The 25762-nt window shown below is 43.4% G+C and overlaps 1 protein-coding gene across 6 annotated transcripts in view; it reads right to left on the bottom strand.

Annotated features, from left to right (window-relative positions):
• Positions 1-10039: 10039 nt before the first annotated feature.
• SPOP (speckle type BTB/POZ protein) overlaps positions 10040-25762 on the bottom strand; it is a 64063-nt gene continuing 48340 nt past the window's right edge. For all 6 annotated transcript variants that reach the window (XM_058560730.1, XM_058560727.1, XM_058560732.1 and 3 more), the window contains 5 exons: positions 19911-20088; positions 16903-16958; positions 16285-16407; positions 12569-12711; positions 10040-11297 (listed from right to left, as the gene is read on the bottom strand). In XM_058560730.1, the coding sequence (XP_058416713.1) occupies positions 11153-11297; positions 12569-12711; positions 16285-16407; positions 16903-16958; positions 19911-20088 (645 nt within the window). In that variant the 3' untranslated portion in view covers positions 10040-11152. The remainder of the gene's footprint in view (positions 11298-12568; positions 12712-16284; positions 16408-16902; positions 16959-19910; positions 20089-25762) is intronic.

Below are 25762 nucleotides of genomic sequence, written 5' to 3'. Positions count from 1 at the left end.
GGCCTCAACTCCCCACTCCATCGTGCTTCCCTGTCATCCTCCAGCCTCCACAACATCTCCAAAGATCTTGCTCCTATCTCTGACTCAGATTGAGTCTCGAATGCTGTGCTCCTGCCAACTTGGGGGCTGTCACAGCAGGTAATGTGGACGTCACCCCTAGACACAGGACACAGGAGCCTCTCCCCCTCAGATTGGAGACTCCGTGATGGCAGGGGCTATGTGCCTGTCCAGCTGGCCTGGAGGCTCCCCAGAGGCGGGAGGTCCTTCCTCTGAGGCGTATTTAATGAGCTACCTGAACCCAGGTGTCCCACACACTGAACTCTCCATGGGGGTCGTCCCCGATGGCCTCATTGGACGGCGCGCTGAGGCGTGATCACAGCCTCTGCTCTGCCAGCTTGGGAGAGGAAGTGACCACAGGAGGACAAGCTGCCACTCTGTTCCCACTCCAGCACGCCCAGGTCCTCCTGGCCGGAGGAGAAGGTGGGCAGGAAAGGTGAAGGCAGGAGAGGAGGATGGCAGCATGTCGGTGTTCGTACCTCTCCTCCCACCTGTCCCTGATACTGATATTGTCTCCCCTAGAAAGGTCTTCGGAGACCTAGGTTAGCTCCTGGGCACTGAGAGTCATAGGAAAGCCGGGGCCTTCTGGCTCCTAACCCAGGAACTGCTCTTTCCCTTATAGCAGGCTTCCTTGCCCAGATCCCCTTCACAGCTTGCCGGTGGCCCCACCTGGGAAACAATGGCCTGCTCAGTCCCAGGGAGCCTGGGTTCCCCGACCTTTAGGTCAAAGCAAGGCCATGAGTTTGGAAGGATGTGTTGGAGGCAGATGGGTTTGAGTATCAGTGGCCATGTGATTTCAGTCCAGTCACCTGGCCTCTCTGGGCCTTGGAGGGCAGTGCCCCCGACCTGCTCACATGGTTACTGAGAGGAACTAGCTGGCTCTGTCAGTGTAGGGTGATGGCCATCTAGCTCCCACCCCTGCTGGGGCTCTCAGGCCTCCCAGAGCCTCATGGGAAGGGGGAGGGCTGGCTTCTCTCTTTTTTGGGCAGGCTGTGTGGTGCAGTGGTTGAGAGCACAGATTCTGGAGCCAGGAGGCCTGGATTCAACTCTTTGCTCTGCCACTTCCTGATTGTAGACCTTGGGCAAGTTACTGAACATCTTTGTAAAGTGGGGGTGATCTTTACCTGTCAGAGGGCTGTTGGGAGCTGGGACGTGTAAGGCAGCTGGACCTGTGTGGCACAGAAGCAGTGCTCAAGGCAAGCGGCACTGAGCCCAGTCCCACACTGCAGCCCTCCCGGATCCTGCCCACACCTGGTGGAGGGAGGGAGAAGAATGGCCATGGGCACTCGTTCCTCGCTGCAGGAAGAATGTGCAGGGAAACTCTCATAGGGCAGGTCAGAAGTCTGTCCTGTCTACAAAAGAGGACACCTATACAAAGGAATCTGCTTTTGTTTTCCTTGATTCCGGCCAAGAAACGGGGCCTTTAATTGCATTCCTACTGTTCCTTTCGCCCAGAATCCCACTTCTGCATCCCTGTAGTCCCTGTGGTGCATCGAGGGGGTTCATCTGTGTACTCCCCCCTGGGATCCTTACCCATAAACATAACACAAGGCTTAGAAAATACAGGTGGTCAAAGGGTCTTTATTTAGAAGCACAGAGTTAAACACCCAGACCAGCCAGCCAACCGTGCTCCCCAGGTGGAGGCAGCCTGCCCAGGGCCCCTCTTGCCTTCCCTTGCCCTGAGTCCTGGCCCCACCCTCTGCACTGATCTCTCTCCCCATCCCATCTTCATCTCCTCCACCCGACAACACATCAGTTTCTCATCAGCCTGGATGGCCCGTGGTCCCTTGCTGGTACTCCTGGGAACTGGGTGTGTGAAATGTGCCTGGCTCGGACCGTACCCCTGAGGGCGAGTGAGTCCCTGAGGACTGAGCCTTGCATGATCCCTTTCTTCCACACTTTGAGAAGGGCCAAGTGCATGGGATACACACAGGGCCTGGCTAGTAAATCTTGTTGACTGACGGATCAACTCTGAATTCAATTTCTGTCGTGGGAGTCTTTCATAGGGACAGGGAGGAGGAGGAAAGAGACACAGGTCAAGAGGCAGCGAAATCCTGCCGGGCGGCATCTGCAACGGATGAGGACGACGCTGGTTTGGGGAGATGGGGGGCAGGTGGGGGATAGGAGAGTGTGGAAAGGTATACAAATGCCCCATTTACCAGTCTTGGCAGCTCCTGGGCCTGGGCTAGGAGGGAGCTGCTGCTGCTCAGTCAGGCTCTGCCATCTGCCACCTCTCAGCGGAGAGCAGCACTGGAGGGCTGGTTGTAGGCAGAGTTTTTTTTTTTTTAATGTGACAGGATCAGGCTCAAGATGTCACTCTAGTGAGCAGGACTGGAGACGGGGGAGAGAAATGTCTAGGAAAACGAGGGAGAAATAAATGGAAGCTTCCATGCTGCAGGAGGAGGGAAGGGCAGGGAGCAGAAAAGGAAGGAAAAAAGAGAAGCAAAACAGGAAGAATCGTGTGGAAAAGATGGGCTGATTTAGCGGGTTCGCATCGTCCATCTTCCGGGCCCCTCAGAGGCAGCAAGAGCCCAAGAAAGAGGGCTCCTGGGCCTCAAGCGACCTCCATCCTCTCCCCAAGCCCTATTTTCACACCTACCAGCGAAGGCTTCTGCTCTGCCTCTGACCCTCTTCTCTGGGATGTTGCATGACAGGCACTCCTAGCTTTTGGAGATGTTAACAGTGATGCCAGTGATGACCACACATGAAGAAGGAAAGAGCTACTGCAGGTGACTGACGGGCTCAGCGCAGGCTAACTCTCTCCCGGGGCCTCTGTGGATGCCGCTCCGCACATTATGGCAGGGGAGCGCCTCAGAGCTCGCAGGACACCGGGCTGGCCGTCTGCTCAGGATTCCTTCTCCACGGCTTATCCTGCTTCAGAAGATCCCCACATGCCCAAAGGCGCCCATCTCAGCGTCTCATCGCAGATTTATATTCCATTCCAAGAAATCCTAAAAGGAAGTGGACTCCCAGGCTACATACCGCTTTGGTTAGAACCAAAAAGATTTACTAGTAATAACTAACATTAGCAGAGGTTTCCCTTTCTGGAGCCCTTGTTCAATGGCAGGCACCATGTTAAGGACCTGACGTGTATTTTCTCGTTAATTTCCGACAGAACTCTATGAGATATACTCGTTTTACAGATGAGAAGACTAAGGCGTACACAGGCAAGCCACCTTTGGCCAGGACCACGAGTGGTGGCGGGAGATCAGAGCCAGGCTCCCGGACTCCGGATGCCGGATGCCGTGCTCTCCAAACACCACCCTTGGCCCGACCGTCAGTGCTGCCTGCGCTCTTACCAACTCCCGCCCAACAACTAGCTCAGATCACGCCTCCAACCCCCATCCCTTTCCCGGAAATTCTCAGCCATTGACCTTATTTTCTACTTAACATTGAAAAAGATACAAGTCAACAGATGCAAATTTGCTCAACTTCCACTTTCAGACAAACCCCCTTGTTTCTGCAGGACTCTCCTCATACCCAGAGAGGGGGTGTCCCCCCTCCCCGGAACACTCCCAGACCCTCGCTATCGCCTCCTCTACTGGGCTCAGAGCTTTAACTGCTTCCTCTCCACTGGATCCTTCCCATCAGCTTTAAAGAAGGTCACGTCTCTCTCAATCCTATAGGAAAAAAGAAAACACCTTCCTCTGCTCATTTCCCTCCTCCACTAACTGCCCAAACTTTTCCTTCCCTTCACAGCCATACTTCAAAGACGTGCTGTACTCCCTGTCTCATTCCTCACCTCCCACCCACTCCTCACCTCGCCCCGACCAGAGGGCCTAAGGTCACCAATGACTTCCATTTTGCTAGCTCCAACGGACATTTTTAAATTCTTTCTCTTATTCGACAGAATTGGACACTTTTAACAGTTTTGTATTGGTTTTCTTGACTATATTTTGTCCCTATCTATCTCTGGCCCCTTCTCTTCCTCCTTTGTGGCTTATCTTCCTTTACCAGCCTTTAAACATGAATTCCTTAAGGTTTAGTCCTGGGCCCCCTCCTCTCCTTACTCTATACTCCTCCTCGGTGATCCAACACACCCCAGGCCTTCAATTACACCTATAAACCAGTATCTCCCAGAAGCTTCTCTCCTGTCCGGATCTCTCCTCTGAGTTCTAGGCTCATAAATTCAACAGCCCACATGATACCTCCATTTGGATTTCTCAAGGCATCTCATAATCAACAAGTAAAATGAAATTAATGATCTAATTTCCCTCAAGCCTGTTTATCTTCCTATTGGTGTCTGTTTTGGTGAATCCATCTTAGTCACCTCTTCGTCCTTACTCTATCCAATCCATCCTCAAGTTCTGCCAAATTTGCCCCCTAAATCTCTCTCAAATATGTATGCTCTTCTCCAGCTCTGCCACCTCCCTAGTTCAAGTTCTATTATCTCTTGCCTTCCTCCATCCCTACTCCCAACATTAGCTTTCCTATACTCTAGCCAAAGATCTATTAAAATGAAAATCTTGTCATCCTCTCCTGCTTAAAACTCAATGATTTTCCCACAGTTCTTAGTATAAGTACCTAAATCCTAACATGACCTATGAAGGTCCTGCCAGATCTGGCTCCTACCTTGCTCGCACGCATCTCCACACGCCAGCTACCCAGCCTTTTCTGGGCTCCTAGAACACACCAAGCTCCCTCCCGACTCAGGGCTTGATATATGCGATTCCTTCTGTGTGGAATGTGTCTCTCTCCTGCTTTACCTAGCTGACAGCTCTTCATCCTTTAGCTCTCACTTCAAAAGCTGCTTTCTTAAGGAAACCTTTCTAGATCCTCCAGACGAGATTAATACCCGACTCATAGGCTCTCACAGTGCCCTATACCTTTCTTCCAGAGCGCTCACCATGGTTGACATCATGCATTTGTGGGATTAAGGACACTCTCTCCCCATTAGACTCTCAACTCCAATGAGGGCAGGAAGCAGTCAGTCTCACTCACTGTTTATCTCTAGAAAATAGCACAGTCCCTGGCACATCGTATATTGAACGTATAAATGAATGATTAGGAAAGAAAACAGAAAGGGCTCTAAAAATTCATTTTGAAAAGGCCAAACCAAGGCAGAGGTTCTTAAACTTTTGTGAGCGTAGAAGACCCTGGGGATCACCCACTAGCAAGCTGATCACTCTCAAATGCCCTTTTCTTTTTAACTTTTGTGCAGAGGTAATGGGGGCAGGAAGTTATACACTATGGAGATCACAACCCCTGGAAGGACTGAAGATTATATTGGATAACATGTCAGGGGATATGCCTATTTTTCATTAGTGTTTGAATACACACTTCCAATACTGGTAAGAGATAGAAATAAAAATGTTTATTTACCTGAAGAGATTAAAATGTGTAATATGACTACTGATTATGAATCAATGTATCCACAGATTTCTAAAAGGGTGGTGCTTCATTTTACCATTAAACTAGGTAAGCACATTTTAAAGTGCTGTGGGATAACAGGAAATAATGAGCAGCACAGATGTTGGCAGACAAATTCAAAACCACAACAGTGGTATGATGGAATTGGTTCACACTGGCTCTCTAGAGCAGACTGTCAAATTTTCAGGAATTTTGAGAGCTGGTTGTTAAACGGACAATTAAAAATTAAATTGTATTAACATACCATTAAGAGCAAAAGTAATGATTCATCTCTTCCTGATGGTTTCACATTTTACTGTTATCTATGCTCTTGAGGTTATTTGCATCTATTGTATCTGTATTGCATCTATTGTATCTGTCCAACTAGATAAGGTGAGCTGCGCATCCCTTTCCAACTCTGCATTTAGTAATGTCACCTTGGAAGTTTGAAACGGGCCATGGTGGGAGTATTTACACCATGGAAACTGGCAAATGCTACCAATCAGGGTTTACATTTTTTGGAACTGCATGTTATACCTTTAGTAGCACAGCACTGAACCAAACCACTGGCCCATGAAATCATTTTAAGAGTCTATAGTAATTGTGAAGCAAACTTTTACTTGGAAGGTGGATAGGCTGAAGAAGTACAGAAACACGTGTCTGTCTTTAGGAAATCATTCTCAAAATTGTGGAAGCGTTGAAGGAGATTGTTTTCTTTCTCAACTTAAAGCTATAATTATTCTACAAACATGACTTTTATTACAAGTATTAGTTACTAAAGTGTCTGTAATTTTATGGAACAACCTGTACCCCATTACTTCTAGACAAAAATAAATCTGTTGACTAGATTGAGACATAAGTTCTTAAGAGTGGGTGGGAGAGATTCCCTTCCTCTCCCTGCCAAACTTCTGGAAACAGCAGCATACACTCAGTCTATGTCTGCTTACCTTCTCAGCGGTCTTGGCTTCTTCCTCCACAATTTGACAGAAATTGCTCTAAGGTAACCACTGACCTCCTTACTGCTAAATTCAATAGCTTCTTTTCAGTCCTCAAAGCCATGGCCTCTCTGTTTCTGTGGGCCGTTCCCCTGCCTCCTCCACTGGACTGAATTAGTACAGCAGAAATCCTACCCTCCACCCCAACCCTAGCTAGCACAATGTTTGGCACCGTCTAGATGATCAGCTATTGCTTGCTCAATCACTGGCCTGAGTTTTAATCTGTCACCGAGCATGTTATTTCACTTCCCTGGACGTGTCTTCTCAGATGTGAAAAGGTGAACTATGTGAGGGACCCATTTTCCCTTCCATTTGTCAAGAGCTCACCTTTAAAGGTCTTGAGAGGGCTAAAGCTCTCTCCATTTCAACTGAGCCTTACGAGATGGTGTATCCACTTTACTGCCAGGCAAACTCTTGGATTTTCACTTTCTCTTTGGTCTCTGGGCCTAAGCCCCAAAGCTATTCTTTTGCCTTCTGTTGCTTCTTGGCTCAGAGCCAGGCTGCATGACCTTGAGGAAGTTTCATTATCACCTTCCCCAGCTATATAATTGGCATGAATGGGAGCTGCACCAGACAAGCCTGCTAGCGTTCAGAACTCCTGTGAGATCTGTAAACTGCAGGTCCTAGTGCTACATTCCCATACTTGAGTTACGCATATTTTATCTTTATAATGTTTTTCCCCTAGAGTTGATCCCCTTCAACTCCTTAATCATTTCTGTTGCTTGTACTGAATTCCCTCAAGCCGAAAATTCTTTTTTCCTAGAGCTACAAGAGTCAGAACCAAAGAGTATTCCAGATGCCACTTTCCACTCCAGCATTACAGGATTTACAGAGCGGGGAGTGATCATCTTGCTAATGGCTTAGTGGCATAAACATCCCATCAGTTAACACATTCAAGTTTCTGCTCTCATCTGGAGGTCAAAGCTTCTTGTTCTCCCAGCTCATTATCCCAAATACTGATCGTCACATTGGCTTTCTTGTGCATTCTCCATGAGGTGTCCACCTATTGGGTCAAAGGCCCCAATGTGGTGCCGCCATCTCTGAAATTAAAAGGGGGAAAATGCATCCACCTCGTACATACACATACATAAAGAGCAGGCCAACGATACTCACCTGAATGTGAGATCAGTCAGCACGCCATTAGAAATGAATCTGAATGACATAGGGCAGAGTTCAATGAAAAGTCATGAGATAAAGGAAACACATGGGGCCCAGGCTGATTAAAAAGATAATTAGTTGTGGAAAATAAGGTTGGGCTCCAGCCAAGAATGTCTTTGACAAAGACAAACCAAAGAATCCAATACCGTCATGTTGGGGGGATTTAGTTGCTGTGCTTTTATAGGAGTTGAAGATCCAGAACAAAGCAACAGTCAGTTTCAAAGTGCAGTTCAACTCCCCCTCTGTTTGTTGTTCTCCTCATAAATATACAAGCTGTTTCTTTTCATCTGCACAGGCTCACACAATATGGAGAACCAACAATAGGTTTAAACCAGATTTATAAATGAATGTGTAGACTGGCAGTCAAGCCAGAGATCTTTTAGCCTAAGACAGGATCTTGAGATCCCTGGCTGGAACTAAAAAACAGAAAAGGAATCACTTTCAAGAGCTAAGAGGCCAACAGACTTAACAGTAATAAGGAAAAGAGAGACATCTCTTACCTAAATTGTTAAAACCTGTAGAGGTGTTCAAATAACACCTAATGTCTAATAACAACATGTCTAATATGTAGAGGTTTAATCTCTACATAGGGAATGGGAAAAATTTTCCATGGATGGCCAGATACAGGGGGGCTGACAATAGGGAAGGAGGGGAGTTAGGGAATGATGCCAGATACTCTATTTGGACCGGAAACTGCAACTCCAAAGGTTCTATGAAACTACTTGCCTGAAATATTGATTTGATAAATAAGCCATATCCTTGTGGAATTGAAATCTCCAACTGTTCCACTGGCACGGACATCTCTGTAGTGACAGCACATGCCCCAGATTGTGGAGTTAACTTGAATTAAATTTCAGATGTGGGGGAGCTAAGGGAGGGGGTGGTGGCAGTGGGAGGTTTATGAACAGTATGCTGGGGCTCTGATGTTGCCATAACCAGATGGCTTCAACTGTATCATTTAAACAAAAGCAAACATGTCCAGAAATAATATAATAATGACAGGAGAAGCATCAAGCAGCTTTACCTGTACCTGGAATCCTAACAGCTTTGTACCCACAGTCAAGCCCACACTGGAAATGCCATAAATACTGGAAAATCTCAGAACAGACCTTCATCCTGCCAGAAGCTTGGTGCCAGGACTGCTACCCTCCTGAGGATATACTCCCTGAACCCACCAGCCCCCAACCCACAGCTTTCTGTGAATGAGGAAGAAAGCAAATCTGAAGCCTGGTTTGTCCTCCTGGAACCTCTGAAGAACAGGCCAGCAGAGGTACCTTTCCAGAGCTTTGCTCTTGCTATTCCCACAGGAAGGAAGCTTTACCTCAGACTTCATACCCAAACATTTCAAAAAAGGAACTTCCTCCAGTTCCTTACATCTTTTCAGGGTACTACATTAGAAGAACTGTCACTCAACAGTGGTATGATCTTAGGCATGTCACTTGACTTCTCTGGGTTTTAACTTCTCTAATCTATAAAATGGGAAGATGCTATCTATCACTTATCCTACCAAACGCATCAAGTTGTTGGGAGGGTCAAATGAGATACTGTATATGGAAGGTTCACTGAAAACTGAGAACTGCTGAGCAAATGCAGTTACCTGAGACAGTATGGGCAGAGGAGACTCTGTGTACGCCCTGACCCCTGGATCTGTGTGCTGATCTGGAAAATGAGGACTGAGAAGGCACAGGACAGCAGCCAGAAGATGGAGAACTGGGCGCTTCCTCACATAGGTGCCATTTAGGAGGAAATCGAGAAGTGCAATGGAGTGGTTTCTAATAAGCGAATCCTGTTTTTGATTATACTGATAATAGACCATATCTACTCCATTCTGGGGATAGCAAGATAAATGAAAATTGGAAAATCTGCAAAGGCTAAAGTCACTGAAGGGAAATGGAAGGTGAAATACATTGAGTCTCCATCTAAGGTCAAATAATACACACCTTGGCCAGACCGCATTTTCCAGCATACCCCGTTGTCCTGTCCTGTCTGACACTGCTAAGAGAAAGGCAGGGGAGCCCCGGAGCATTCTTGCAAACTCACTGGGAATTCAGACATTAACTTTTCTGAAAACACATCAAGTCAGTGACAGCACCAGTCAGAGATAATAATTTCCCTTTATTTGATCAATCTCCATATTCATGTCCCCTTGATCTTTTTATACTTAGCTAGGAGAAGGGAGACTGGGAGTTAGGTCTCAAAACGTGTAGGGTGCAGAAATTACTTGCCTTGGCAGAGGTAGGAGCCCGATCCCTCATTAGGATGTGGACTGTGAGATACTCAAGGACAAGAGACTGGCAGATGCTGGTAGCTCACAAAGCAAACTCGAGACAAGGGAGACGCAGTAACTCCCTACTTCTCAGACATTTCAAACATCATCTCTGTACGCTGAAGGATCAAACCAGGCCTTCGAAATCCCTTAAGGAACTCAGACTCAAAGACAAGCCAGGTGAGTGAAACAAAAGACCAGAGATACCACACAATACAAAATAGTAATTATTTATATTTTCAAAAAGAAAAAAATTAACATTTGGAAGTTCTCCCCTGTAGGAAGAGGGGTGAATTGGAAGGAATGGGACTGGCTCCTATGCAGGCGGCAAGTCAGGTATGAACAGCTGAGCAATCTGGGCTGGGATTTTTTTTCACACAGCATTAATAATAAAATTTCCTTTCTCTTCTCTTCTTTTTGTTCTCTTTTTGTTTTGTGTTGTGGTTTTTTTTAGAAAAGGGGTGGGGGAGGGAGGAGAAATAAAATCAGAGAAAAATGCCAAAAAACATTTTCCACAATATCTAAAAACAGGGAACCATAGTTCTTGTCAAGACAGTATGAATTGTGGATGAATTAGTTTTTCCAGTTTTCAACACCAATAAAGATTTTTTGCAAAAGTCACGACATCAGAACACGCATCTTCCAGATCAAATAACCTCCTTCCCCTTTTGCCTTCACTTGTCATTTTTCATAAACAGATAAAACGACGTATTCTGTTCTTGCAAACAATAAGTGCTAACAACAAGAGAGCTCTTCTGATACTTGTATAGTGGTGAGGAGTTTTCACAAATATCCAAGTTTTAGCACAGCTGGATGGACTAAAATTTCTCTCAACATAAATACTACTTGGAATCCACAAACTGGTTTTTGAGAAATTCTGCAAAAATCCTTTCTTCTTTCCTTTTCCTTTCCCTTCTCTTAAAACCAAATGTCCTTTTTTTTTCCTTTTTGCTCCAGGCACCTGACGATTTGTTCTGCTCAGTCAGATGCAGACAGGTTTCTCCGAAGTGCCACCGCTGAGACGTCCTCGGGGCCAGCGCCGAAACTGAGTCCCCACAGTATCAAATTGGCCAGGCCAAGGGGAACACAGTGACGCAGCAACAGGGTTTTCATTAGGTTGAACAGCCCCGAGTCCAGGGCCCTCCCCTCCCCCCATTTCCCCCCAGTTTATTTAGTGCTGTTTTAAAAGTCTGGGGCCACGATGCAGTCTCTTCCCCTCACAACAGAGTAAAAACTCCACAGATTGCTCTGTCTACCTGGTGGTCAGTGGCAGCAACAGTGGCTGCTGCTGCTGGAAAATAAACGGAGTCTTACAACAGGCAGGATCTTAGGATTGCTTCAGGCGTTTGCGTGGGGGTCCCAGAAAAGGGCACTGTGCTGAAGCCAGAGAGCGGTATGCCTCGGCCACCAAGTGGGGATGTGACACCACCATTGACTTCCATCCAGAGGTTTCCAAGACATCCGAAGCATGACTAGGAGAAATGTGGAGAGATGGGTTACCAAAGGAGTGCGCGAAGGATGGACAGCCACCTAGACAGCCTCATTTCCCAGAGTGTGCTGTAAAGGGTGTCAACGTAAGAAACAGACAGAACCCCTAATACGCATGAGGATTTGCTTGCTAGATAGCATGCAGACAGGTGACTAGGTTGTGGCTGTTTTAACTCTGAAAACTAGGACTTTGAGCCACTATATTCTCAAATACAAAAGGTGAAGTGTTCCTCAGGCTCTTCTCTACACTGTCACTGCTCTCTGTGTTCACTGGTGATGCTACTACAGAGAAAGAGCAAGGGTTTTCTTGGTCAGACAGCTCTGAGCTTCCATCTGGCTTTGCCATTTACTAGTCCCATAACCACAGAGCAGATCAGAGCCTGGGGCCTATCTGATTATTGAAAAGGAGAGGATAATAACCACATTTCGTGAAATGGTTACATCTAAAAAGCGCGAAGCAAGTGTCCAGCACAGAGCGAGCACTCACTAGAATGAACATTTAGCGCTCTCCTCCTTCCCTCTTTTGCCTCAATTGGTAACTCCTTCGAAATAATCTTACAAACAGCCTTAGAGGACGTTGTTTCCTGTCTTTGGGCATTTTCCGTGTTGAATAATGTTCACTCATCTACCTGGCAACCTCTTAGACCGCCCCCTGCAGAACTGCTGCGGTGAGGGCTTCATAGGGCCTGCTTCTCTTCCTTGGGTTTTTTCTAATTTTTGCTCCCCATCAGGCAAGGGAATAGAACGTGCCCTGGGAATTACTTCAAAAGTCAGATGGCCAGGTCATTAGGATGAAGGGACAGCTCTACTGGAGTGAACACTTCTTTCTCAAAATAGTATTTAACAATCTCATCTACTGATCACCCCTTCTCTTTTCCCCATTGCACAATCGGCCATTAGATACATTTTACTAACTCCTAAAAAACATATTTCTGTTTTCCCAGATATCTCCACGTCTTTTAACTCAGTGAGTATAAAGTAAAGATACTATCATTTGTGGCACACAGCTTTTTCAGGCCAGCTAGTCATTATTTTCATCAATTCCCATTACTACAAGGAAGTACAACACCTCACTCACCAATCGGGTTAGACCCATGAAAGCAAAATCATCTTCCACACTGCTGAGCTGAAGGGAAAGAAGAAAACTCTCTACTTACTACTACAAGGTTAATGAAGCCACTCGCCTATTTTATTCGCTCATTTCTCTAGCTGTCCCAGCCATCCTGAAAGAACAACTCTGAAGATGCCAACTCACTAGTTGATGAAATCCACCGCCTGAGTTTTCAACTGATCTGCGCTGTGGAGGTCAGCCAGGATGAGGATTTCTGCGGCGTTCTCCACGGAGAGGTTACTGCAGAGGGCGTCTTCACACATGACCTTTAAGCGCTCCAGGGCGTACTGGAAAACACAAGCACTGCTGTTGTCAGAGCAGCAACAGCTCTGGGCGGACTGCTGCCGACGTGGTTGTCTTCAGCTGTGCACCACGTAACTGGACACCTGAACAGAACTGCACAGACCACGAAAAGGCTACAACTGCAATTATAAAACATAACCATACTCCCACGGCTAAAGGAAGACAGCTAAAATAACCTGCATAGCTGCCACTCAAGTTCTAAACTCTACCTATTAGAAAAATGGCAGTTATGAAGTAGATCCACATTCCCAAGTTTACCCTGCCCCAACCATAACTAAAGTGTTTCTTAAACCATCACCACCTATCCTTACAATGAGCCATCACTCTGCTTCAAGTCAACAGGGACAGTACATTTTAAATTTCTGCAATCCTTTTCTTTAGAGCCAGACTAGGGTCAAGCACAGTCCTTTCTACTTAAGCATTGTCACTAGCCCGGCAGGCTATCCCACCTGGCCATCAGACTGTGGAAAGGAGCCCTGGGGTGACCTTCACCTGCATCTCTGCCACTAGTTGTTCCTGAACGAGGGTCAACCAAAGGCCTCCTTTTAAATAGAAAAGGATAAACAGAGTCCTATTTTATTTGGGTTGAGGTTAAGAAGCTCAGGATAGAAGAACAAAGCAACAGAGACCCTGGATCCAGTTTCAGTCTAAAAACTTCCTATCTTCCGACTAAAGGGTATAAATGTTCTGGAAATGAAGGTTAATATTGGGCACAATTGATCTAGTTGATTTGTTTTGATGCAACTGTACCACTTAGCAAGGAACTTCAGGGATGAGGAGGAAGGGATAAAGGAAGGCACAACTTAAAATGTCTTTAATCAGTTTACAGGAGAATGGTTTGCTTTGAGGGTATCTATAGTCTCTGAATAGGTCCCATCTTGAGGGCCTCTGAACTCAATGACATAATACTTCTCCAGGCTGAATCATGGCAATCGAACCAGGACAATTTTATTTTTATGAATTCTGGGTGAGAAGGCGTATCTGCTGGCATTGTGATCTCCTGCAGCAAAAAGAGAGTTTTATTGGTTTTGGTGCAGCTTTAATTTTTTACATTTGAGTAACTGGAAAACAGTTTCCATGGAAAACAGGAATGACACTAGATAAGCAAGAAATTAGGTTGCTGTTTTTGTTTTAAAAGGCTGGAAAAGGTTGAGTAAATGTTCAGTCTTTATACAGTGCTGCACAGAACATTCCTCTTACCCTTTCTCAACACATTCTTTTAAAAGGACTTTTACTGTGAATAGCTCTGATCCCTACAGCATAATTAGACAAAAGTAGACATTCTTGTCCCTTGGGGGACAAAGTTTTTTTTTCTTAATTATGCTTCTGAAAAACCTGCCTAATGGCAGTACTTACCCGAGAGAGTGAAATTGTGTCTCCCAGGCCTGGCCGATGTGTTTTGTTTTGTTTTTGGTCTAATTACACATGTCCCCAGGAGACTGGAAAAGCTCAGAAGAAGCTGTTTCAACCTCTTGGGTAAATTCTAGATGTTTAGATCCTTCCATGAAAGATTTCTTATTTTGCTTTCCTGAAGCTCACAAAGAGGTGTAAAGGTAAAAATGTTTCCATATAAGCTTGGAGCAAAGACTGCCTAATGGGAAATTCTGAATGGAATTTGAAAACACCCTTCAGTTACTTCTCATTCATAAATTTAAAGCACTGCTGTGATTCAACTGATTTATCTTTTAAAAATGCAAGTTAACACATTGTACTGAAAATACCATCCTTGGAATGTCAATTCAGGCTGATCCCCATGTTCTGTGCACTTACAGGAGGATCCCAGTAGCTCTCCGGCTGAGGAGAAAGAATGAAAACCCAGGGAACACAGATGTCTAACCCTGGCTTTCAGGATATACAACTCTGAGCCTCAGTATTTCTGTCTAAAAAGTGGGCCTTGCAATACTACTCACCCTTATGGGAGTTAGAAGATAAGGGGGATAAACACCTGGTGTGTATAAGCACAAGGGACCACTTCACTGAAAATCAGAGTTCAGAATCATCATAAACTCATGTTTACAAAAAGCAGGCGTTGGGCTGTGGCTTCTACCTCCCCAGAGCTCACAGTGAATATTTTCTTACTGTCTCCACTGAAAGCAAGATTCCTCTGGTCAGAACTGAGCTAGAATGGAAGGGTATGGAATGTTCGCTTTGCTTAACTGTACTAATAAATTTATTAGTCTTGAAAGGTGATAAGAATACAGCTGTTATTCAATCCTTTTCATCAGCAGCATTGATTGGGTTTACATGCCTCATCCTCTGCAAACATTCCAAAAAGCAGATCAATAAAGATAAAACCTCCACTATAAACACAGGCACTTCCCTGTCCTCAGGGGTGCAAAGGGAGGTGGAAGGGGACTACTCCCACCAGCAGACCTCGGAAGGCTCTAGTGCCCTCAGCCCAGAGCCAGCTTGCCCTCAGAGGGGTGCTGGGGCAGCACAGCAGGAAGAGAACCATCTCTCTCCCCAGGCTCTATCGCTGGCTGTGTTTAAGCTCTTTTAATGCCCTTGCCTCAACCACCAGCAACACAAGAAAAGCTTCCACAGGATAAACAGCAATCCTTTCACCTCCAACCCCGCCCCCCCAACCCAGTCACATTTCCTCAGACCACAGGGACTTGGAGGACAGGTCACTGAGCCCTCTCTGATGTATCTATGTAATGAAAGTCAGTTTCCCAAAGTTTGTTTTGGGGAACACTAATCCCCAGAGGCAATCCTGGAGGAAAAGGATTCTGGGGTTAACTAAATTGGAGAAATGCTGACCATTACATTCCCTTTTAGGAAACTCACAGGGCACACGAGCATAGTAAAAGATCTGAGAAATCCTGCAGTGAAACAGTGACACACAAAAGCCCGATTTGACTCGGTTAAACGCAGTGTTGCGTTAACCTTTCCCCCCACCTTTTTTGGGGAATCAGTGGCCTGTTGTTTTAGGTAATCACCATATTTCCTTGATTCTAAGATCCACGTTTTAATTTCCATACTTTAACATCTCTCAAATCAAAATGTGTCTTACAATCAAAGTATACATTTACTGTTGTAGTTATCTCTTTTTTCCTGAAGAGCTATTAATCACCTTATAATTTTGAATATGGTATATTTCAATAACTACTTAGGGTAAAAGTTGAAGATGATAACCACGACACTGGATAAAAGATTACTTTCTTATTGACAAAGTTTACATGAAAGTTAATGAACTCAAGAACATTTTTTAAATTATAAAGCCAAATTATAAATCCAAATGTTAGTATTATCTGAATCTTTAATATCACTGTGGTTAAATTTGAGATGGGGAAGAGAAGAGAGATAAACATCAAACTTATCCTTCTTTTCCATAGTTAGGGTGACCATATAATTTACCATTCAAAGCAGGACACTTTTGAAAATAAAAAGGGTGCTGTCAGTGATTGTGCTGGAACACAAGCGTAAACCAGGACTGTCCTGGCCAGACTAAGACACATACTCGTCTTACCCACAAAGCAACAGAGAAGCCCGATCATGAAACTCCAGAGGTCACAAAAACTCCTCGACTTGTGACTGTTTTTCTATTCTTTTCTCACCTTATCAGCAGCTGCCAGCAAATCATCAGCCATTTTGTCGAGGTTCGGAGCCTTCCCCGTGTAAATGAAGCACATCATTTCCTTAAAAACTTCAGGCTCCACATCATTGATTTCAACCCGATTCTACACAGAAAAATTGAAAATGAGAAACATTCCAACAGAACAAAATCCCTAAACAATTTTCATGATTTTAAGCTCTGGTGAGGAGAGAAGCTGTAGCATTTAAAACCTAACATGAATGGAAAATTTCTCTTTGCCCTATTTGATTATAACAGCCTTTTCTCCCATCAGATGTACCACCTTTGTTTTCTAAAATACAACAGCAAGACAACTATGTCTTTGATTTGTCACCTTTTTTGTCCTGAGTAGAAACACGTATCTAATACCCTCACTCAAAACTCTGTGGATGATCTGCCTGGGACAGAGTGAGATGGCTGTACCTAGAATGCTTCCGGTCCACCTCTCTCTGCTCTCAGAAAGTATCTGTTCAAGGAATTGTACTCCATTTTAATAACATGATGAGAAAAAAATCATTAGGAAAATAAATCTGCTGCCAAATTGGGAAGTCATCTGAATCTAGTCATCGCTAAAAAGACATATCTCCTTCCTGTTACATACCTTTTTGCTCTCTTCCATTTCATGTTCAAACATGGCACTAAAAACTGGAGAACGAGCTACAAAAAAGTGAGAAGGAAACAGAGGCAGATATGGTTATCACACTGAAATCTTCTGGTTCTTCTGTTATGAAGAAGAGAGCATTCTCCTTCCTGTCCCATTGCTACAGGAAAGGGTCTTAGCCTCAAATTATACCAGAATTATAAAGTTCGTCTCTTCTGATAATATACCAAAAAGTGAATAATTATAACACATAGGGGAAAAAAAATCACTACTTTCAAAATAATTTACTAGCTCCATCCCACCCATTTATATTTCAAGGAAATTACTCAAATTTCCTACGTTGGATGACAATGACATCCTCTGAGTAGATCTGGGGTTCAAACAGAAGGTCCTTCATGGTGTAAGCAGGGTGTCCTAACAGCTGGATTTTGCCTGGAACAGTGACACCTACTTTCTCCACCTCCAGGGACTACACAGCAAGGAGGTCAAGAACAGGGCTCAATGGCATCTACTAACTAGACGAAGCGCACGCTTGTTTACGGCAGGTCGTCTGTTCCTCCAAGCCTGGCATTCTCAACAGGGGATAACGCCCCAAAGAGGTGAAAAAATCTTAGGTATCACAATCACTGGTGGCCCTTCCAAGCTCAATCCTACCTGACAAAATCTCATTCCTTAGTATTTAATGTCTCTCATTAGCGATAATTTAATTTTTTCCTTACGGGTAGGGATGATGAGAAAAGGTTGAGAAACAGTGTTGTTCTAAGCCATGCCCTTTCTAGTCTAATAAAGACTTTGAAAAATAAGTAAATTTAGTTTCAACCATGAAAGTAATAAAATGGCTAAGGACTCAAATTTTATCACGTTGCTGAATAAATCAGGGGTTTTGGTGAAAGTTAAGACTATCAATCTCTACCTAAGAGAGGAGGAACAGACGGAATATATAGTAGGACTTTGAGCCAACAGGTAACTGGAACTTTGATCTATAGTTTATGTCACAAAGGACTAATTTTAGATCTGCCATTTTCTAACCATATAATCTTGGGCAAATCACTTAACCCTCTGAGTCTCAATATTTTAATCTATTCCAAAAGGATATTAATTCTCACTGTTCTTATCTCAGAAGGGCTATAGACTATCAGGTACTAAATAAATATATTACAGAAGTTGAAGACCAAAGTGCTGGTGCTTTTAATAAAGAGAGAAGGGTCCAAAGCAGTGACATGCTTAGAGAGTCTTCAGTGGACAGACAGAAGCTGATGCTATGAGAATAAATAAAATCGCCCCAGGAGAATAAGGAGAGTGAAAAGAGAACTGAGGCAGACCCTCAGGGAACACCCATGTTTGAAAGGACAGGCAAAGGAGGAGGCCACATATTAGAAGTAGCCAGAGAGGGGCCGGCCCCCTGGCTTAGCGGTTAAGTGCTCGCGCTCGCCACTGCTGGTGGCCCGGGTTCGATCCCGGGCGAGCACCGACGCACCGCTTCTCCAGCCATGCTGAGGCCACGTCCCACATACAGCAACTAGAAGGATGTGCAACTAGGACATACAACTATCTACTGGGGCTTTGGGGGGAAAATAAATAAATAAATAAAATCTTAAAAAAAAAAAAAGAAGTAGCCAGAGAACCAAGAGAAAACCAGGAGAAAGGAGTCAAATATGAACTAAAGAGTTCTCTCAAATTTAGGAACTAGCAGGTCATATAACTTTGGAAAAGTGCTTTCGTGGCATCGAGGTGAACTGAGGATAAGTGGGAGGAAAGAAGTAGAGACAGTGAATGTGCTAACTCAGCTCTGGAAAAAAAAGAAAAAGAGAGAAAGAATAACTAGAGGGAGAAGGCTGAGCCTGTTTCCAGGCTGAGGGTAAATAGGCAATAGGAGAGAGAGAGATGGGGAAGATCCCAGACAACAAGGTATAACTGGCAGAGCACAGCTTCTGAGAAGGCAGCATGGGGTATGAAGCAGAAGTAGAAAATACAGTCTGCTTTGGACACGAGGAAGAACACCTCCTCCACGGGAATGCAGGGAAAATGTTAGGTAAGGTGAGAAGCAAGAGCCAAAGGAGAAGGACCTCAGTTTTCTCTTGGAAGAAGTAGCAGGGTCATCTTTTAGGAGTTGGAGATTAAAGGAGAGCGGTAAAGGTTTGAAGTATCTATTGCTGAGAAAAAGAAAGGGAGCGGACTATGTATCTGTAGAGAGTTCTTGGCAGTGCTGAGGGCCTAGCTGAGCGTGGAGACACTAACCTAGGAGATGACTTCCTTTAGCAATACACAGTAACACCTAGTTGAGAGAGGGAACAGGAAGATGGTCAGATTGAGCAGACTGAGGTTTTGCCAGGTGTGTATTTTAGAATGACAGAGGTGAGGGTCTTGGTAAGAAATTTATTGCCTGAAGGTTCATGCAATTTCCTCTTATAGACTCTATGGTCTGAACAGAAGTTTGTGTCTGACTGCTATACTTTCATGTGAGGTAAATTCAGTCCTGACTTATCAGTTCCTCTTCTGTCAGTCTTTCTGGTCTTAAAGACCAAGGGCCTATAATTAGAGCAAGACCTGATCCTCCATGTCACTAGCAACATTCTCATTCTTCTAGTATGTTTGTATCAAAGAGAGGACCAAGACCTCCAGGGCGGGGGACGTAGTTAGATGGTGGTTTAGTCCTGAGTCCAGAATCCTCTCCATTATATCCTAAGCCCCTGTTTAGGGGCTGACACCTGCTCTTAACCTGTGCTTTGACATCTACTCTCTAGGTGCAAAGGCATTCAATACTACATCATCATCCACTCCTTGAAAACGGTGGCCTAAGTCCACTACAGAGAAGAAAAACAGAAATACCATTTTTATGGAGAGTAGCCTTTTTGGTTATGACAACTAATGCCGCCACAACATAAAAATATATTTGACGGCAGTTTTTGCACTAATTCAAAAAGTTCAAGTTACCCAAAAGGCGATTACGCAGCCACTGTTTTTCCTTGTTTCACCAAAACTAAATTTCCCCAAGAATAAATACCAACCTGCTAAGATAGCTTTGTGAGCCTGGAATTCCTGGCCAGCAACACACAAACAACAGTCTGTGAACCGGGAATTCTCCCACAGTCCTCCTAACTCATCTGCCAACCGGCACTCAGGAACCTTCACCATATTCATGGTATTCTGGCCAGAAATGTTGACAGAATCTTGTACCACACTCACCTGTAAAAGACAAGGAAACACAGTCCAAAGCTTTTGTTACCAGGAATTTTCTTCCTGGCAGTAGGAGAGAGAACTTTTACCTCATTGCTATAGTACATTCAGATACTAATGTTAGTCATATTCTCTTAAAACCACCTGCACTCATCAAGGCTTTATCCTCTGGATCAAGTAATGTCCAATCTATTACAATCATACTTACTCTACACCATCTCAGGACAATGGGGAGAGAGCCCCACAAATCCTCTCCTCTAACTTCTAATAAGCTCCGCCTCCCCTGCCCTGAAAAGCTGGGCAAGGCCACCAGAGGGAAAAAACTGACAGAAACAAATGTTAAACCTCAAGTATTTATCTTATTCTGTCTTAACTAAAAGGTTAAATATAAAGAACTCCAATAGAAACTACCATTTAAGTTAAACTCTCTAGAGAAAAGAATCTAATAAGCCTAAAAGCACTTCACTTATTTTAGTGAGGTCTGGAACATGAAAATAAAATACAGCTTCTATAGGGCCTGGTAAATAATTGGCACCTCCTCACAATGTTAGTTTAATGAACAGAACTCGGCTTGGAAGATCTTTCTGGTAGTGATAACTGGGTGGGTCTCCCACACCATTTACACCCTTACTTAGTCATTTGTGACAATGACATACAAGATGGCTGGCTCCAGACAGACATGCACTTAGAGCTTTGGAACAGAATGATGACAACAGATTTATAGAGGGATTCAACTTGCCACTATGGCTTCAGCAGCAGCATGTTTTAACCAGCTGAATTTACTTAACTGTTCAGCCTAGAAAAAAACCAGGGTAACTTCTAGATGGGTCAGTGAAACTCAGATAAATTTGTTAGGACACCAAATACAAGGATTTATAAATCGTATAATATGTAAGTTACCAAACTGAAGATAAGACCCAGCAGATCAGTCTTCTGCCTAACAACCACTGCTATGCTTCATCTCCTACATCATATCAGGTTAGAAATGTTAAAATCAAAGCAGAATTCACAAACCTTGAGAATCAGCTCCCCACTCTTGCTACTCCTATGAGTTCGATGAGAAAGACAGCTTAGGAACATCTTAAATGACCCAAATTTCTTTTAACCTTCAAGATGCAAGTCATCCCTTAAATGCAGTCATAAACCCAGAGGCAAAGTTAAAGTTAATGCCCGATCCAAATGACCCACAGTCCCCTCTGTGCAGGAGTGAGATATTTACTATCAGGTCAAGAAATTTATTCATTTGTTTAAAACTAGCCATTATGGTCTTGAGCAATGAAGCAGCCAAGTTAATCAATTATGAATGTGCTTAGCATTAGTAGCACATTTATCAGAGTCAGATTATAACATTATTTTAACAGCCCAAGACCCAGCACAAACCACCCCACAGAGATTCTCTCTTGTCCTGTGTAAGACCTCTAATTTGGTTCAGCCACTTTCTCATATTAACACCCTCACTTCTTTGACACATTAACAACAAAAGTACAAGTTGCCTATTTCCAGTTATAGCTTCAAAATACTGCTGATTAAAAAAAAAAAAAAAAAAAAGAGGGAAAAGATCAATTAAATCCAACTTACTCACGGGGAAAGGCAGGAATCTCTTGAGACGGCCAATGAAGGGAATGGAAAATGCTTTTGGCACTGGGTTCCTATGCTTGAATTAAACCAGGTTGACAGAAGCCCAAAGTCATTAACACTTGATGGCAATTTACTAGACTGAGTAAAATGAATTGGCAAGAGCTAAGCTGAATTTCAAGCGACAGCTACACCAGTGGACCCTCTGCTGGTTAGATGTATGCCTGGTAATGAGTAGGGCCCAAAGACTGTGACTTCTCTCACTGGGGCAATTCCTCTCCCTAGACAGACAGGAACACAGCAGGAAGGAGAATGTACCTTTACTGTCTGAGCCAGACTTGTTCTGCAGATATATGGATGCCTGGAGTCTCCAGAGCTCTGAATGTCTGGCACCTCTTACCAACATTAAATACGCTTAATTAAAAATAAATTTTAAATGGCATTCACAAATGAGTCTTCAGAGCCCAAACTTTTAACTCAGAAAGGGATTGTTTTCCTCTGCAAATGATGATGCTAAAATGAGACCATTTTGAGAAAAACTAAAGATTTTTTTAATGCCTATAAAGTTGACTATGGAGACTCATTCAGAATTGCAGCTGTGAAGATGACGTGACTGTGACATTTATGTCCTCTTATAAATGACTGTGTGAAAATGTCTCCGGAAGGCTGTATAACCCCCTAAATTTCAAGTTGTAAAAGGGTCTCACTTTTAAAGTCTATTCATTTTCTTAAAAAAAGAAAATTCCATAAAAGACTAAAAATTGTGCCAATTCTTGTACATTTTATCTAAACATAAAAAGTCTAAGTAAAACCAATGGAAATATATTTTTTAACTTCTATATAATTAAAACAATCAAGAAAAAAATAAACAGATTCTGCATATAGATTGTTTATAGCAGCAGCACTATTTCTAATCAAAAGACTAGCAACAATCCAAATGTCCATCAATAAGAGAATGAATAAATAAACTGTTGTATATTCACACAATAGACTATTATACGGCACTACAAATGAATGAACTATAGTTATATCCACAATAGAAACATAATGTAAAAAAAACAAGTGCTGGATGACTACATACAATCTGACACCACTTTTATAAAGCTCAAAACCAAACAAACCTAGATAATATAGTGCTGTTCGGGCATACAAACGATCAACAAGGGAATGATAACATATAGTTCAAAACAGCTATTTATTATCATCCTCGGAGCGGGGAGATAGCAGGTCTAAGGGATAGGGAAGAAGCATATATAGGTTAGTTCCAAGTTACTGGTGGTGTTGGGGTTGGGTTGGGTGGTAGGTTTACATTATCATGTTTTATAACCTATAATGTGACATATTAAATCATCATTCTTATAGGTCAAGAACAATCAAATATTGGCATTTTCATACAGTTCAACTAATATATCCAAATAATCCATTAATAAAATGATAAAAAGGAAAAAACATGAATGGACCCACATATTTAAAATTTGGGAGGCCGGCCCGGTGGCGCAAGTGGTTAAGTGCGCCCGCTCTGCTGCGGCGGCCTGGGGTTCGCCAGTTTGGATCCCGGGAGCGCACCGAGGCACCACTTGTCAGGCACAGGTGGCATCCCGTATAAAGTGGAGGAAGATGAGCATGGATGTTGGGCCAGGGCCAGTCTTCCTCAGCAAAAAAAGAGGGGGATTCACAGATGTTAGCTCAGGGCCAATCTTCCTCACACACACACAAAAAAAATTGGCAAAAATACATATTTCCAGGCCATGAAGGGATATTCTATGTTTGAGATGGAAAGAGACGTTTTAAGAGCTAACTATTGACTAGATATTTCATATTTCAATTTTAACTGCAACATTTACAAAGAGCCACTGGAATCTTCTACCTGTTAAAGGCATATACAGTGAAGGTGGAATACATGCATCTTGATTACTAACATCTACTTGTTTTCAATATAAATAAATGCAGAGAAGGGTCAAGAGAACTGAAACATTTCATGTAGATCTTCTGTGGCCTAAATTATTAAAAAGAAAATTAAGAGTATAATAAAGCTTTCATGATTCTCTCTTTGATTACCAAAATAAATAGTCTCTCTCAAGAAAACTTCATAGAGCCTATGCTTCCTTGGGTGAACGGCATTCAGCTCCACTTGGTGTAGCACAGCAGACTAGAGACGGAAATTGGAGAGCTGACGTGGCCCTGACACAGATTTCTGCACAATGTTAGGAAAAAGTACCTGAACTCTGTAGGCACTGCTTCTCTCCCCAGTAACATGAAATGAAGAGAAGAGAACTAACCTAGTTCAAAGAACTGTGATAAAAGATAATCCAGGGAATGTTTTGAAAATGCTTCCAAATACATTAACTAAGCAATATCAACTTGGAAGAATCGCCACCTTTCCTAACAGACAAACACATAACTGCGAATTGAAAGTGAACCCAGTGTGGCACGTTACAAACAAGACCACTCATTCAGCATTTTCAGAGTTTGCAATCTAATTTCATTTAAATATTCATTAACAGTAATACCACTGAAATAAAGCCCAAACAAACAAAGGTATGATTCTCAGTCTTTCACCTTAGGATTCCCTCTTGTGGCCTCTGGGAACAGCCCCAAAAATCCATGAAACAACTGTACTTATTGCGTCAGAATAGCACAGAAGTGCCTGGCCAAAGGCTGAGTGAGGAATGGAGCAGTGGAGTACTCATAACCTAAATTTGTATGTGGACATCAACTTCATAAAAGCCTCTAAATATAAGAAAATGCTAACCAATAATAAATAAAATAGAAACATGAACTAAAATAAACTTGTTTATAAATATTCCATTGATAGAAGGGAGCAACAAATCAAAGGGATAGAATTTGCACCAGAGAATGATCTAGCTTTGAAAAGCACTAGGAACTTGGATCAGCTGCAGATATTTTTAAAACCCACACATCCAACACACCCCGCCACCCAACCGTCTTGCAATGCTGAATGCTACTAAGTCCACAGAGAGCCTTGGAACAGAAACGAGTCTCACTAGGCACAAGCCCAAGTATGAGAAGCAACACTCAGCACCTGTGGCCGACAGAGATGTGTGAAGGGAACAGATGGCACACCTGGTCTGATGGTAAGAAACCGATGGCATCAGCAGAACCCAGCAGACGCTTCCCTGTTCAACATCTCCTCACTTCCAAAGTGTCATCTCACTTCCCTTCTAAGTCAGTAAGGCAAATCTAAACTTAACCACAGGATTTCTCCTAAGAGAATTTCATATGCGGAAGCGAAGGGAGAGTGAGCCTCAGACTTAACCACAGGATGAGAGACTGCCAAGTGAGGGCAGGCCAATTGGTTTCCAAATCAACATCAATACAAGGGTTGGAGCAGCTGGAATGGATTTTTTGCAGGGAGGAGAGGAAAGCATATGAGAAAGGCTGAGACCACTCTGGACTTGAAAATGCTGCAATAAAGGTTATGGCGTTGCCTAAAACACCAGATGCAATATCATACGTGATTTCTCTTCCTTCAGAGAACAGTTCAAAGACTGGCTTTCATTTCCAACAGAAACTAGAATTTTCCATTATTTTTGAATTTTTCTGAAATATAGGTCTCTAAAATAGGCGAAGATTAAATTGACGGTCTGTTTATATAACATCTAACTTCATACAAAACCACCTAATTGTTCTCATTTCTTCACCTGGGCAACTGAGTGTGATCTGCAACTATTTGGATTTATACGGAATTCAAATTTTAGTTTCATACAAAAAGTAACTACAACAGTTTATATATTTATATAGATGCCATAACTTTAGTATTCCCTTCTTTTACTTAGCAATTACAAAGGAGAAGGAGGTAGCTATCACGCAAACTGTATTTTATTTATTCAGTGTGGTATTTTAATAAACTATACCTCCAAAGTTTTCTTATCACCAGCAACTATTCTGTGGAAATATTCAATGAGCTGTGACTCAGAAAAAAAAAGCCTACTGCTGGCCAGGCATCTTCTGCAAAAAGGCAAGATTCCTAAGGGACACCCTTCCCGGCTGCACAGGTGGTGATACTCCTTTGGAACTGTCATTAACTCACAGTATGAGCCTATTATTGGACAGAGTACACTGATAGCTGGGGAATTTGCCTGCACCC

Source organism: Diceros bicornis, chromosome 18 (genome assembly GCF_020826845.1).
Source record: "Diceros bicornis minor isolate mBicDic1 chromosome 18, mDicBic1.mat.cur, whole genome shotgun sequence".
Classification (NCBI taxonomy): Eukaryota; Metazoa; Chordata; class Mammalia; order Perissodactyla; family Rhinocerotidae; genus Diceros; species Diceros bicornis.
Note: the sequence above shows the minus strand (reverse complement) of the source record. Positions and strands in the feature narration are given on the sequence as shown.